Here is a 17026-nt window from a genome sequence, read left to right as displayed (position 1 = left end):
TTGTGTTCGCGCAAAACAAAACAAAATTAATCATTCATGTAATGATATTTATTCTTATACTATATATCGTTATCGTTATAGTTGATTAATATATTAACACATATTTTATTGAATAACATATTATTGTATATGTATTAGTATCAACATTTCATTTTTTTACTTTGCTCCGACTACATGTCTGACTATGGCGCGTTTAGCGCCTTCGTCCCGCCCACTCTGTCTTCCCATTGGTGCGTTTCCACGGAGCGCTGTGTGTTGTGGTCATAACGTGATCCTCTAAATCCTGACGCTTTTTTTAATCAAAATTAAGTTGAATAAAACAGTTTATTTCAAGTTTGATCGGTCTGCTCTTTTTTTAAACTCAAACTCGCGTGTCCCCACCTCGTCTCAACTTCTTTAATCGTGTGTGACAGACAAATCTGTGCTTTTCAGCGTGGTTAGACATTTGTGCTAAAATCCGCTTCTACTGTCCCCATGCGGCCGCACATCGCACTGCACCATGTGGCAGTTGTTGTGACTACTCAGTGTTATTGTTATGGTTTTGCGTGGAATGAAATCTGTAACTATATCGGTGTCATTACCATTGTTATCTCCGTGACCATCTTTTATTTTTATTTTTATTTTTTTATTTCTGGAAAACGACACTGTGGGCCTACAGTACATGCCGTGTACGGGTAAACGCAGCCGGAGCCAATGTGTGCGACTAATGTACCCGCGCCATGTCTGCTGCGAAAGGCTCCTGCATACTGTGGGAATGGAGACAAATATTGACTGCATCTGTTTAAAGGATGGCCTCTAAAGGTGATGATACAAGAAACATTTCAGAAATGTATCATAATTGATGATATATATACTGTATATATATATATGATACATAAATAGATATGATAATTGAGATATATATATATATATATATATATACAGTATATACACATTACTTTGCACTTATTCAAGATGATTATTAATTTAAACTGTATATTTGGCATAAATAAAATGCTTTAATTGTAGCCTACATTAATATGAATAAGTTACTTTATGTCTGATTTATGTTCATTTATTCAATTTATTACTTTGGTTGGTGTTTAAGTTTGGCGTTGCGCCTGTAGTGTCAGTACACTGACACTAGGGAGTGCCACAGTCCAACTAGAATAGTTCCCACAGTTTCTTGACCTGTGATGTGGAAAGGCGTGGAGGATATTATTTTTATAATATTTATTTTAAAAACCCTGACATTGGAGCCGTAAATAGGGAGCGGGAACCTCTGATGAGTCTCAGTGGGTTCAGTTAGCGTGACGATTTGTGCCCCTCTTTCTCTCACCGCTCAAGCAGCACAAAACAACCCCAAGTATTGTCAGAAGGCCGTTAAAAAGCATTATAAATGGAAGCTGCCGGGAATGTCTCGTAAAACGTGCTTTGTCTCTTTTTTGTTCCCTTCTTTTTCCCCAACCACCCTTCCATTCCATTCCTCCTCTCTTCCCCCCTACTGCTGGTGTTGTGGTGAGGTGTGATTTGAATAAGAAAACAACCCTGAACAAACAGCACTCACCTTAAAAAGACCCTGTTGGATGGATAGATAGATAGATAGATAGATAGATAGATAGATAGATAGATAGATAGATACATACATACATACATACATACATACATACATACTGTAGAGTAATAGATGGATGGATGGACATATACCGTATATGGGTGGATAGATATAGTTTTAGATGGATGAATGGGCTGATGGATAGATATAGATGGATGGATGCATAGTGTTTATGGATGGATAGATGGGTGGATGGATGGATGAATGGATATTTACTCTACAGTAATAGATAGATAGATAGATAGATAGATAGATAGATAGATAGATAGATAGATAGATAGATAGATAGATAGATAGATAGATAGATAGATAGATAGATAGATAGATAGATAGATAGGTCGGTCATCTTATCGAGGAAGAAAAGTGCTTTTATTTCGCTGTGCTTTTTTCACCCTCCTTCCCTCCATGACACACACACATGTATCACCTCAGAACAGAACAGAGCTTGAATTAAATGTTGTATATTCTAGAAAAAGGAGAGAAAGAGAAGACATCGAGGAGGAAAATGCAGGCCAGAATACATGGAAACTGAAGCACGCAGACACACCATGGGCGTTTTTTCAGGCCATAATTGATTTGCGTCAATTACGGCCACATACACAGTTAATGGAGTTAAGGACGCTTGGATACTTTACTAAAATACAGTTAGAGAAAGTGCATGTTGGAACGCATAACTATTCCTACTTTGCAAGGCACTGCATTGAAACTACAATCAGTCAGCCAGTCTCCTCCTCTGTCTAATGACACTGCAAACAAAGAGGTACACGTGTCCAAACGAATACGCTTTGCACTGTGCGTGCGGAATGCAACTTGCGAGTGGAATTCTTCACTGGGAACCTGTCACATCATGCCAGTGAGGTCTTTCGGGGTCTTTGATGGTTCCCAAAAAAACAGTTTGTGAGCATTTTTGGGATTCTCATTCTACTGAGGCTAAAGGTTACCATTGGAAAGATATCCCTCTGACTTGTAAACACAAATGGCCAAAGGCTCGGTCGAGAAATGCTGCAACAATGTCAACAATGCCGGCAACCTGTTTTTCAATTAACCTGTATGTCCACTTCAAGACTCCCAACCAGTGTGACACCGTGAACCGTGATGAATTAATTACACATAAATGTCACTGTATGCCAGGAGTTAACACGATGGGCGACACGATAAGGTGTCATAAATAAAAATTGAACGTACTACAAAAATACAGAGGAAACAGTCAGTGGATATAAAACGTTAGACTGATTTAAAATGTGAATAACAAAACAGGCAAAGACAAACATTGAAAAAGCAAATAGCTCAAACCTTTTTTTTTTCAGTTGTCTGACTTGGCTTTATAACATTAAGGCACCATATAGCTTAAATAAGACTTCTTTTATGACATTGTTCATGGTAATAAGTGCGTATGCAAACCCTAAATTAATGTCATAGAATTGCCTCCAAACAACCAACATAATGACTGCCCCTTCTCCCTGGTTGAGAACTGGTTTGGCACAGTCTCCAAAAACATCGCCGTCCATCATGCGCACAATATTTTCAGGATTAGTTGTTATAGAGCCACCGAGTTACAAAGCGACAGTTATGGAGGAGGAGTAGAAGATATACAGCTCTGGGAGAGAACTTTGTGTAAATGGATAAACCAAAATCAAACCACAACAAAAAAAATTGTTGTTTCTTAAAGTAAAACATACACACATTTTACTCTGCTCACACAGGCACACGCACACACACACCCGCACACACACACACACACACACACGCGCACACACACACGGCTAAAATAACACAGCATATGATAAGAAACACTCTACTACTGAGCAACCTATACATTAAAATGCACTCAAGTTTATATTATTCCGAGGACGTGGAATTCAGTCCTTAACTTAAGGAAAGGAAATGTGTTAGTCGAGTTCCAATATAAAGAGGTCGCTGCGCCCAAGCAGCGACGCTCCATTCAGAACGGTCTTCAACCAGAACTGCAGGCACGTCGTGAGAGGCGGAGCAATCCCGGTCCAGCAGAAGATTTCGAGGAACAGGAATGTCCGATGCATATCGAGGGGGATTCAATATTTATTTTAAAAACCCTGACATTGGAGCCGTAAATAGGGAGCGGGAACCTCTGATGAGTCTCAGTGGGTTCAGTTAGCGTGACGATTTTTAGACAGGGCTTAAAATAATTCAGGACAAGGCAAGAAATTAAAGGATTAAACTACCGGGGAAAGTGTTGTTTCCGGGTGAAGGCGGACGGGTTTGACCATGAATCTACGAATGTCGATTAGAGTGTTTATCCAAGGAGGAGGAAGGCACGGGTGGACCAGCCTGGCACTTCGGGGGAGCCCCGAGGAGAGTTTTCTGGCAGTCCCAAGGTAGAGGAAGAATGGACAGAACTCGCGGCGTGAGGGCAGGGCGTCCTCATGGCTCATGCTCGGCCATGGATTTGAGGATGTCCAGCAAGCTGTCCAGTCCAAAGAGGTATCCGTCCTCCCGGTTCCCCTCCAGCCAGGGCGTCCTGTGGTTGAGCTCGTCGCCGTCGGGCAGAGGCGTGGTCTTCCCAAAGTCAATCATCCAGACCTTGGCCCGCCCCTTATTGTCGTGGACGAACAATAAGGAACTGCCAATCACCTGGAGACAATGATAGACAGGAAGGAAAGCGAGGGGGGGGGGGGGAGACACAGGAAGGCATTGAGGAAGAGGTTGACGGGGTTACAGGTTTTTAGACGTTTTTAGAGTTTACTTTAGGTCATTTCACAGCGTGTGTGAGTGTGTGAGTGTGTGTGTGTGTGTGTTTTCAAGTGTGTGTGTTGTCAAGTGTGTGTCGTATGCATTTGTCTTTGTCCTTCAGTCGTATGATCTAACTTCCTGTTTTGATCCACACACTTCCTTAGGAGTTTATGTTTGTGAGTGTGTGTGTGTTTGTCCCAGTGACGAATAAAGTGGAATTCATTTCAGGGTGTATGTGTGTGTGCGTGTGCGTGTGATTTTGAGCCATTGTTCTAGAGTTTCCAGTCATCAGGTTTCAAGCTTTTCTTTTCCGTGCGTGGATGATACAAAAAAAGAAAACATTTTCTGGCAACATGACAGACAGGTGGGAGGGACATTTCAAATGTCCAAATGAAACGATGCTATTGTGCGTCTATCTATTTAGTCTAATTCTATCAACTTCTGAATAGGATGAGCACAACAAGTATCATTTCGACTTACCTCGTGAGTTTTGAAAAACGGGGAGATCTCCAGGGTGTCTCTGATGTTCTCCAGCCTGGAGAGATAACAGTTCTGGGGAAAAAACAACAACCAAAAAACACGTTAATTCAGTCAGACACTTACAAAAGGTAATCTAATACTGTGTGTGTGTGTGTGTGTGTGTGTGTGTGTGTGTGTGTGTGTGTGTGTGTGTGTGTCTGTCTGTATGTGTGTGTGTGTGTGTTTTATCTATTTTGCTGTTTTGTTTTTTTTTAACAGTCAGGAGTTCCCAAGGACTTCCTTTTACGCTGTCCCCGGAAATTTGAGGGCATCGTGTGTGTGTGTGTGTGTGTGTGCGTGTGCGTGTGTGTGTGTGCGCGCGTGCATGTGCACTTATGTGGGTGGGTGTGTGTTTTTCCCACAGGGCTGTCCAAAAAAAAGCGCATAAGCTAAACTTGTAGATTCCATTCCTCATATCTTTGTCTGTGAGCAACTAAAAGGCCAAGGCTGCTGACCTACAGTACAAGCTGACACACACACGCACACACACACACACACACACACACACACACACACACACACACACACACACACTCCACGCACACAAACCTATGCACATGCACACACACGTTCTTGTGCCGGTATCAAAGTGAGTACACCTGGTAAGTGAGGACTCATGTTACTGGTGTACTTCTAAACCAAAAAAATAGTCACTTCAAAGACCGGTCCTACAAGTATAGTAAAACAAACTCTCTCAAACATACAAACAAACACACACACACACACATACAAACAGACACACACACACACACACACACACACACACACACACACACACACACACACACACACACACACTCACCAATATATCGTTATTTCCTTTGACAAAATCCTCGAATGCCTCCGTAACTTGCTCCCTGGTTTTTGTCTTCTTGAAGTCCCTGTTCACGGTCCCATCCTCTTTCTGCAGGGGGAAGGAGGGAGAGGAGAGAGATGTATATCCTAAAGAATTCAAAAGAATTTGAGGTATATCCCAGTATCCCCCATCTTCAGTACAGTACAATCAAAGTGACATTTACATAGACTAGGAATTTGTTCTGGTGGGGTTTGGTGCATTTCTTTACTGACAATGAGCACAATTAGACTGAAAGAAAATGGAGAGTAAAATAATGAAATAAAATAGAACAAAAAGTAAAATATAAGTACAATTAAAAATAAAATTAAAAATAATAAAAATTGTCAAATATATACAAAAATACAAAAGAAAATATGATTGACAATCTCCAATTTTCAATCAATCAATTCAGATCTGTGCATGAAACACATCACACAATAGAGTAGAAAAGCAAGCTGAATGGGGAGTAGAAAGGGAAATGGGAAGAAAGAGGAATGGGAACGGGAGAAAGGGAAACAGAGTTAGTCTGTTATAGTATTAATGTACTAAAATAAGTAACTGCATAAGCACTGTTACTATATTTGTGTTAGTGATTTACCAACAAGGTAAAATCTGGATAGAGGAGGGTTTGTCCAGTTATGGTCCATCTCTACACAAGGTTAGTTAGAGTCCACACGCACACACACACACACACACACACACACGTCACGCAGACATTCTTGTTTCTGGGGATAACCCTCAGTGTCATGGCAACGGATCGCTGGGAAGCCCTCAATGTCCTTTTATAGCCATGACCCCAGAAAAAGAGAGGGAGATAGAGAGAGAGAGAGAGAGAGAGAGAGAGAGAGATAGGGCGTGAGAGAGAGAGAGAGAGAGAGAGAGAGAGAGAGAGAGGAGAGAGAGAGAGAGAGAGAACTTTACTCTTTATACGATGTATATGTAAAGGTGTGTGTAATACAGTGGGTCTATAGAGCGTCAGCACCAGATGCTGAGGCCTTTAGAGCTGCCAATGACAGGCCTCAGGGAAAACAAAGGCTTCCATGCACACACACACACACCCAGACACACACATACACACTAAAATAAGTAGCTCCTCCAAGCAGGAAGTTGCTTTTGATGGGACACACACCCAGGAATACAGGCATTTACATAATACTGGAAGGAGGGATGGCTGCGTGCACACTGTTTAATAGAGGGGGCTCCATTTGGGAAAATAATTGTGATTATTATCCCTCCTTTAGACACCTATGCAAGAGCCCTCGTGTCACGCTGAATCCCTGTTTGAGTCACTGGTACGCCTTTTTTCCCAGGAGTCCAGATTGTGCAGCTGAATGAAACCTTTTCATTCATTTCATTTGTGAGTTCAGCCATGCTTTTCACTTTCTATACCGACGATCGCCGTACAGATACACCAAATCAATACATTGTAAAGTATTGCGACAACACAGCTCTAATGTCTCTGTTCAGGAACTCAGGCAACCCACCGACAATGGCGTGAACAAAGTGGTGGAGTGAAGTGATAATAATGCTCTTGAGATCAACACAAAGAAAACCGAAGAGATTGCATTTGTCGCGCCATCTGACGTTTATAGCGTTCCTATTGTGGTCCATCACGGAAAAAATCAAGCAGGTATTTTCATATAAATACTTGGAGACTGTATTGAAATTGTCTGCAAAGGGACAAAACAAAGCATTAATGTTCCCCACCGCCTGAGGTCTTTTGCGGTGCGTCGACAAATTCTTCTTTTGTTTTTTTACGTCTGTGATGACGAGTCTTGTACGGTATTGTAATACTCTGTGGCACAAGTGTTTTCTCCACTACTTTTAAGTCAAACCTGCTCCACCAAATACACATCTGCTCAAATATCGTAGGCCAACCCCTTGAGAAACCACAAATTAGTCAACCATAATAACATATCAAGGCTGGCCAACAACATCGTCTTTGACCCCAACCACGTCCTGAACGGTGAATACATATTGTTACCATCGAACTGGAGATGCAGGGTTCCAGGATTAAATAGGGTTACCCTGAAGCGCTCTTCTGTACGCCAGTCAGCGCTAAAAATAAATATGGAGCTTAATCCCGGATCAAATGTGCGTCGAAGGGCACCTCGACTATTGTCTGTGATGGTAGTGTTCTGTCAAATCTGTGTCTTTGTTTCATGTCTGAATTTTTGTATTTTGCAAGAGTCTGGAAATGCAGCGTAGCAGCTGTGATGCAAGAAAAATGTCTTGATCTGACAAAGTATTATCGTGTATTATCAATTTTATTCAGTGACGGATTTCATTAGAATTTTGCTTCCAGAACGTCTCACACGTTTGTCTCCGTTATCTGTGTTTTGTAGCCTCACTTTGCAATTTTCCATAACCAATTCTTTGATCAGGACATTTGATCGATTTGGTCATGTTCCATGCTCCCACACGTGGGAGCACTGTATTTCCATTTCTTTTGTGTCCGAATCATTTATAATTAAAATGAACTCGATATTAAGGCACATGTAAAATCAAATAAATCTCCATAAAGTTCATCAATTTGGGTTTTTTGGGCTTTAAAGTCTCAACATGTCAAGCGGTAAAACCCTGTTTCAGACATTGAAAAGGCCTGCAAGGCTTTTTTCATGGTTGTACCGCCTGACATTTTTAACAAATTAACCGATGTCATTTTACAATGTTACGTCAAAAATCGAACAAACTCAGTTTCTCAACTTAGTCCTGATCCCTCCCTTCCTTCCTTTCCGCACTCCGCTCTCTCCGCATCCCTACTTCTCTCTCCCTTTTTCCCTTTCTTCACCCCTCTCCATCTCTGTCCATTCCTCCTCCTTCTATCTCCTCCGTTTCCTCCCCTTCTGCCTTTCCCTGTGTCATTCTTCCTCCCCTTCTCTCTCTCTCTCTCTCACCCACTCTCTCTCTCGTGCTCTCTCGCTCACACTCTCCCGCTCTCTCTCTCTTGCGACTGTGGCTTGTCTCTATTTTTGTTTGTTTATTGGTTCCTTCATAATCAAGTTTCTGCTGTTGTGACACGACTTACTGAAAATAAAGGAACCTTAAAAGTTCAAAAGAAAGTCTCTCCCGCTCTCTCTCTTTCTCTCTCCCTCTCCCTCTCTTACCTTGATGCCCTCTATCCTGAAGCCCAGCGTGGCCGTGGAGCTGATGGTCTCCCTCCACTGCATGTATCGGGGCTTGGTCACCGCCCTCTGCTCGTTCTCCTCGGGCGTCGACGCCTCTGGGTCGACCTCGATCATCTTCTGGTACATGTCCGGCCTCAGCGACGGCTTCTTCCTGGCCTTGGTCAACTCCTCCTCCAGGTAGGTCCTGGAAGGGGATGAGGGGATGCAATTCAGGTTCATCGGCGCCAGTAAATCCATCCTATGGCGTCGACCCCGGGCACCACGGTGGGTTCCCTCACCTGACTCCCATCTTGCAGTCCATCACGCAGGGAAGGTCGAAGTCGGCCAGCAGGTCCTCCATCTGGTTGTACTTCTGTCCGTCCTTCTCCACGTCTCCGTGGTAACCGGGGACATACAAGCACAGCACGTCCTTCATCAGGAGCGACAGACATCGCTGCTCGCAGTCACAGTGTTTCTGGAAACGGGGTTAAAGAAATGATTATCTGAGCAACTGTTTCTGTTGTGGTTTGTGTTCATTCAGTGAAAACAGCTTGTTGCAGGGCGTCGTTTCAATTGTAAATAATGAAAGAATACCGTTTTGACAAATGTGAGTTTCATCGTGGAAGGATCCGAGTTTACCTTTAATATACGTCCATTGGCCCCCGCTTTGAAGCTCCCTAGGAAAAGATGTCCAGACTTAGATTTCAGTGTTTTCGTGTGTGTGTGTGTGAGTGTGTGTGTGTGTGTGTGTGTGTGTGTGTGTGCGTGTGCAAGGGTGCACATATACCTGCATGGCCTGCTAGCTGGATCCAGGGATATTTCTTCTTAAAGGACATAACAAAAGGAGACCAGTGGACCATGTTCTTTATTTTCTTCCACGACTTGTGCTGCACACACACACACACACACACACACACACACACACACACACACAGAAACACATTAAAAACATTGCAGTTACAGTTACAACATATTAGTTACCTGCTATGTTATATATTAATTTCTTTCTGATTTCTGTCACTGTGTTACATAATACAATACAGTGTTAAGTAAGAGAAGGAAAAACATTCAACACTGACTCGATCAGTCTGACTAAATTTAAAATTTTACAGCAGCGAATCTGGAAACAACGCTTGTTTGTTTTGTTGCTGGAAAAAAATAAGCTTGTGCAGCAAGTTTAATCTTTTAATTGTTTTTTAGTCCCCACTCCCAAAGTGTTTGGCTGACCAAACATTTATTTTCTGCCTCATTTAAAGTCTCCACACACACGCACAGGCACACACGCACAGGCACGACGCCCGCACACACGCACGCACACACACGCGCGCACAGCAGGATTTCCCTGACCCAGCGGAGCTCTCTTAAAACTGTCCCTCTTTCGCCCTGTCTCTCGCTCTCTCTCTTTCCTCCCTCGCTCGGTTTTAGGACATTTTTCACTCAACTCTGCATGAGGGGGCCGGGGTTTCCCTTGGCAACACACACACACACAGTCTTTTGCCAAGGGCTCTCCCTGTCCCTGGCAAGGACACATGGCAAGGAACTGTGGGACTCTGGCCGCAGAGGCACACACAGACACACACACACACACACACACACACACACACACACACACACGCACACGCACGCACACGCACACGCACACGCACACACACAGGCACACACACACACACAAGCAGTGGGTTGTCCTAATATTAAGACTCGTTATCTTGGTAACGACAGACTGAGGAACACCAAGCTCCCTTTCTCCTCCTCTCGTTTCAACTCTTCCTCCTGCCTCCGCTGCCTTTCCTTCTAAGGTTAGATCCATATTTTACTCTGTGACACTGAACTGAGCGGGTGCTCGTACTGTTTAATAATCCACTGAAATAAAGGCTGTTTATGTCTCATTGCAATGGGGGGGGGGGGGGAATATTGGCCACAGCAAAGTGATAAAAAAACAAGCACGTCATGCATGTTGGAGTTGAGGAAAAAAACACTATTTAGGGAGTTATGAATTTCCCTTAAACTGTAAATGCCCTTTAATGCATGTGTGTATAAGCCCTTAATCTAAGTGAAGCACCATCTTCACTAAGACCAACAATTAACTAACAATAACCTGATTTTAGAGCTGTATCTACACAAGGCAATTATTGCATGGTATGCATAAGCACATACTATAATAAGCCAGTGAGTACATAGTAATAATTCATATTTATCATTTATACCCATAATATCACATTTTGTACATTCTGTATATTTTTTATTTTTTATTTTTTGTATATAATTTCTATTTTCACTTCCATTTTTATTCTATTTTATTTTATTATCATTTTTATTCTCCATTTTATTTTTTTATTTTTTATTATTGTCTGTGGAGAAACGCACCAAATCTCACCAGAACAAATTATGAGTATGTAAATGTAGTAAACACTAAAGGACTTTTGACGTTTGATTTGTTTTATTTTGGAGTCTCTGAAAGTCTTTTAAAGTAATAATAAGTACCCTGCAATGAATATATGTGTATATATATATATATATATATATATATATATATATAATTTATTTTTTACTGAGACAGTGATCAGAGAGGGACATCAAATATAGGGACCTCATAAGAGGGATATATGGGCCTCCATCTTGATCTAATCTTTCACTCAAACATTATTTTATAGACCGTATGTCCAAATAACCTTCAGTCAGAATGGGTCTCTGGTCTCTGGGGAAGGGAGGAGAGAGGGGGGAAAAAAAGAACAAAAAATGGAAAAGAGGATAGGAGATAGGAGAGCCTTAAAAGGACATATATAGCCGAGTCAGATAATGTGAATGTGATGAAATCTATCAGTTGATAGCATGACTATCTATGGTTTCACACACACACCCGCACGCACGCACGCGCGCGCACACACACACACACACACACACACACACACACACACACACACACACAGCTTGCATGTCTTTTATTCTTTCTTTCTCTCCACCCCTGTCACTCAATTAAAAAGACAAAATTGGAGAGAGAGATTTCATGAGTCATGTGAGATTTTCTTCTCCTCTGCACCGATGGAGGGGAGAGCTGCATGATCTAGCAATGTCATAAAAAATGTAATTATTTGCAGGGCATGTAAACACAACACACCCCCAGCTAACACACACACACACACACACACACACACACACACACACACACACACACACACACACACACACACACACACACACACACACACACAAACAAACACAAGCTAATACCCAAACAAGCCTCAACCTCTCCTTTGAATGACTGAAATTCCCAAGTTTCCAACTAAAGTAGAGGCCTAATTGTATGTGACTGGCAACCTTTCTTTCTCTTTCCTTCATACACACACACACACACACACACACACACACACACACACACACACACACACACACACACACACACACACACACACACACACACACACACACACACACACACACACACACAGATCACATGGTGGAAACGAACTGCTAGGCAGGTCAACTGAAACATCTCAAGGCTCTGTAATAAACAAATTTTCATCCCGGCTCTCCCACTCAGGTTTCACTCTGTGATTCTTTGCATGCGTCTCTGAGAAAGAATTGACAACAATACCAACAACGTCAACGTCCATCAAAAATGACCTTATGGATGAGTTAAATGAGGAAAGTCTCACGAAATAATCACATATGTGTGTAAATCCTAAAAAGATTGTTATTCCCCTGCTATCACTCCGTTTATTCCTATTATTATTATTATTATTATTATTATTATTATTATTATTATTATTATTATTATTATTATTATTATTATAATTATCCTTCTGTTCTACCCACTTAGAGCTGTATTAGACTACAACTTGGTAGGGAGCCAGGATCTGTAGCTTTTCAGTCATTATAAACTGTCCTTCATCCACCATGGTACTTAAACATGTGTTAAGAGAGAGAGAGAGAGCGACAGAGAGGGAGAGAGCGCGCGAGAGAGAGAGAGAGAGAGAGAGAAGTGAGTGTTTAAACATACAAATGGGGTCTGCTCTAGCTCGAAATCCGTGATAAGTAGCAGAACCTGTCACAATGTGGAGATTTAGGAGCGAAAGACATATAAAAAAAGGCATCAGAGATGAGAGGAGAGGAGAAAAGACGAGTGGAGAGCATCAGTGAGGGACGAGCGAAGGAGCTGCGCAGCTTGAATACTGGAGATACGAGCCAGTTCATCCCTTTCCTTTACTAACAGTAGAACAACAATCCAGCAGCACAATTATAATACAAGTACAAGGTTTTTTAGGTTGTAAAAAATGTTTTACTATTTGTGTATATTTGGCACTTTTTATTTTATTAAATTATCAAGAAAAATCTCACTCTGTTAAGCTTTTTTTCCCCTTCTTTTTATTCCAGACAAGCACCAATAATCACCATGACAAATTCCTCGTACTGTACCTGTAAATGCACCTGTCAGAATCAATTCTGGGTTCTGCCTCAGCGTCTGAAGGGTAGGACAAGTCCATAATACTCCCATTAAAGTGGAGATTTTACAAACCGGTTTATTCAAACCATTCTATAAATGAACAAAATAACTAACACAACAACACAATTTTATATTTGTTTGGAGAAAAAAGTATTGAAAAACAGAAGACAAGACGCTTCCTGAGAGTGGAAAACACTGATGGTAAAATTGTCACAGCCGACACAACAATACTCCATAATGAATTCAACCATGTAGACCACATGATGACTGACTGACTGACTGAGTGGCTGAGTGAGTGAGTGAGTGAGTGAGTGACTGACTGACTGACTGACTGACTGATTGACTGATTGACTGGCTGACTGACTGACTGACTGACCCACTGACTGCCTGACTGACTGACTGACCCACTGACTGACTGACTGGCCCACTGACTGACTGACTGACAATTCATCCACACCCCATCAACAAATCTCTTTCTATCCAACAAATAAAGTGCGGGTTTGGATTCTCTACTCCCACACCCCATCAGGAGTGTGTGTGTGTGTGTGTGTGTGTGTGCGTGCGTGCGCGTGTGTGTGTGTGTGTGTGTGTGTGTCCGGGGATAATCAATCATCATTTGATTGGCAAAGCAGTGGACAAACACAATCTGGCCATGCAAATCACAACAGCAGAGGTCAAAACACAAACTGCGCCACGTGTTTGCACAGACGGATACGGCATGTTTGTATTACATATCTGTGTGTGTGTGTGTGTGCGCGCGCGTGTGTGTGTGTGTGTGTGTGTGTGTGTGTGTATGTGTGTGTGTGTGTGTGTGTGTCATGAAGACATTTTAATCAATTGACCCTTTATTTCACTCCGAGAAAGCACTGAGGAAGATTGTGTCAGTGGTGTCGTTACAATGGTGTCAGAACCGTAATTAAAATGCAATTAAATGCAATGCACAAATTAAATAAGCCAACAAAAAATTTTAAATAATTAAAAATCAAAAAAATGGAATCAATAAAAAATAATGACAATATAATATGTGAATATTATCATGTCATTATCAGTATTATGCAATTATTGATATTATTAAATTATTCATAGCAAATATTGTTATGATTAAAAGTAATTACATTCAAAACGGATAAGCTCACAAATATGAGTGTGTTTGTTTTTTAATATGAATTTTTTTTCCGTCGTCAAGGCACTGAACGCACTAAACCCATGAAGCCAGAAGCACCATCACACTACCACGCCTCTCGCTCGACCGCAATCATCCAGAAAAACAGCATTTTTTCACAGATTGCGGGTGAAAATGAGGCACAGTGGGAATAATTCACGGCGGCTCGACAACTGGGCTCAGCGGCGGCAAAAACAGAGCGACACGAGACAGAAGTTCACGCTGTGGCCCTGTCTGTCTTTGAGTCTGTCTCTTGAGAGAGAGAGAGAGAGAGAGAGAGAGAAGTGGTGAGCGTAACAACTTCTTGCAGACAGGAAGGGGGGGTGGAGGGTGGGGGTGCCACTTGCCTCAGTATTTTCCATATCCGCCGCTGACTACAAACAAGAAGAGACCTTGGCCTCTGTAAACAACAGCAGAAAACAAGAACAAGGAAAGGAAATACGAACACAAAGAAGATTATTTTTGTCGGCGAGCCGCTCATGAGCGGCGCACCGCGCCACACAAAAAAACGCCCGGGAGTGCAGGCTCACGTCTGCAGCCATTCCCAAAACACATTCATATTTTGCATCATTTTGCAACTTTTGAGCAGCTGAACAACTCTGCCAAGACACATTTTGGGTGGCGATACAGACTTAAAAAAGGGTCTTGACTCTCAAGTGTATTTTGCACACATTTTTGGGGTTGTTCATTATAAATTTTTAGCAATATTTTCAAATAAACTACAATAAATATTATATTCAGGATTGTAGTAGCCGTTTCCGTGGTTTCAGCTATAACCACCCGTAACCTCAACTGGTCTGAGAAGGGTGCGATACGACGTAGTGTTGATCCTTAAAATTCATAACGCGAAACTCCTGATTGGTTGGATTTTCTTAAGGCTCTGCCCCTCATCTCCAAAACACGCCCCCCCCCCCCCCCCTTTTTTTTTTTTTAACAAAAGCTGACTTGTTGGCTAGTGCCAGCCATGTGTATTGTGTGTGAATTTATGTGCGTGCGTGCTGGCGCGTGCATTCCCGGAGGAAAGTTTCGGGAGACCAGAGATAGCAGTGCAAACGCAGGGCGCGGAGCAACCCTGCGCGGTGAATACATGGGAACCACGAATGAACCCTGATGTTTTTCAACAGAGGAGACCTGAGGAAGTGGCAGCGCCGATATCCTTCAACCACGAGGTCTTCTGAACAAATATTGAAACTCAAGACTCCACAGTGTTGCGATACGTGCACAGACACAAAGAAAATACACTTTGTAAAAAAGTACCTTTTTCCCAAAACATCTTTTGATTTTATAAAGAAGGGATAAACAATAACACTTTTTCACTGGTAAAAAGTGCTAACATTTGCAGAGAATCTCTTTTTTCTAAGTGTACACACATCACTTAAGGAGATTTTTTCCCTTAATTCCTTTAGTTAAATAGTTTATTTGTCTGACATGTTTAATAAGCCACTTGGTGTTTTTCTATTTAGGATATTGTGATAACACTGCCCTGTTCATCCAAAATATCCTAATAACCCAAATATTGTACATTGATTCCACAAAACGACGTTGGTTTATCTGTGGTGCTTAATTTGCAGAGCTTCTCTGAGGTGTTTGGAAAACAACTGCACGCACTGTCACATAAGCACAACCTCACACAGGAACAGCAAACAAGCTGAAGAGTCAACCAGTGTTACCCCCCAAGCAACTAACTAAGTAAGCAAACGTGCACGGACATTCACGTACACACCTGCACGCACGTGTGCACACACACACACACACACACACACACACACACACACACACACACACACACACACACACACTAAAACACAGACACCCTAAAACACAAACTTTAAAAAGAATACAAGGTTACATGGCAAGTGTCACATCCTCAAAACTCTCTTGCACGTTCGCAGACACACTTAACCTTAATTAGACAGAGACATCCTAACACACTGAGCAGAACGCCCCCCCCCCCCACACACACACACACACACACACAGCTGTGTGGGGGAAACTCAGTTTGACGTCACAGGGTTGCTAGACAACCAGCCGCCGTGGTAGTGAAGATTTTCCACTGCAGTTCAAAAGGCTCTCTCTGTGTGTGTGTGTGTGTGTGTGTGTGTGTGTGTGTGTGTGTGTGTGTGTGTGTGTGTGTGTGTGTGCGTGCGTGCGTGTGTGTGTGTGGTGTCAAGAAGAATTTCAGTTTCAGGAAAGACTTTCTGGCTGTTCTGTCCTACAGTAGAAAATGGGTAAATAATCTAGGTGATTATAATTATTGAATTTGGGATATTTTTGGGTTGTATAAGAGTGTTTGTTGCTCCCAGTATTACCAAAGCAATTGGCCACAGGGTGTGTGTGTGTGTGTGTGTGTGTGTGTGTGTGTGTGTGTGTGTGTGTGTGTGTGTGTGTGTGTGTGTGTGTGTGTGTGTGTGTGTGTGTGTGTGTGTGTTTGGGTGTTTGTTGAATAAGTTATTACAAGTGTCATTTCAGAGTGTGCAGTGTAAGTTCACAGGGTGTGTCAGTCTTATGGTGTGTGTGTGTGTGTGTGTGTGTGTGTGTGTGTGTGTGTGTGTGTGTGTGTGGTGTGTGTGTGTGTGTGTGTGTGTGTGTGTGTGTGTGTGTGTGTGTGTGTGTGTGTGTGTGTGTGTGTGTGTGAAACAATAGATGGGCACAAGTTTTG

At 42.2% G+C, this 17026-nt stretch overlaps 1 protein-coding gene across 2 annotated transcripts in view; it reads right to left on the bottom strand.

The window, feature by feature from the left end:
* Positions 1-1977: 1977 nt before the first annotated feature.
* LOC307227542 (uncharacterized protein) overlaps positions 1978-17026 on the bottom strand; it is a 24651-nt gene continuing 9602 nt past the window's right edge. For both annotated transcript variants that reach the window (XM_079996902.1, XM_079996903.1), the window contains exons 6-12: positions 9552-9651; positions 9404-9441; positions 9064-9239; positions 8765-8969; positions 5625-5726; positions 4784-4855; positions 1978-4204 (exon numbers count right to left, since the gene is read on the bottom strand). In XM_079996902.1, the coding sequence (XP_079853028.1) occupies positions 3995-4204; positions 4784-4855; positions 5625-5726; positions 8765-8969; positions 9064-9239; positions 9404-9441; positions 9552-9651 (903 nt within the window). In that variant the 3' untranslated portion in view covers positions 1978-3994. The remainder of the gene's footprint in view (positions 4205-4783; positions 4856-5624; positions 5727-8764; positions 8970-9063; positions 9240-9403; positions 9442-9551; positions 9652-17026) is intronic.

This window comes from Zeus faber (genome assembly GCF_960531495.2).
Source record: "Zeus faber genome assembly, chromosome: 2".
NCBI classification, from domain to species: Eukaryota; Metazoa; Chordata; class Actinopteri; order Zeiformes; family Zeidae; genus Zeus; species Zeus faber.
The sequence above is the reverse complement of the archived record's forward strand: the minus strand, read 5'-3'. Positions and strand labels throughout refer to the sequence as shown.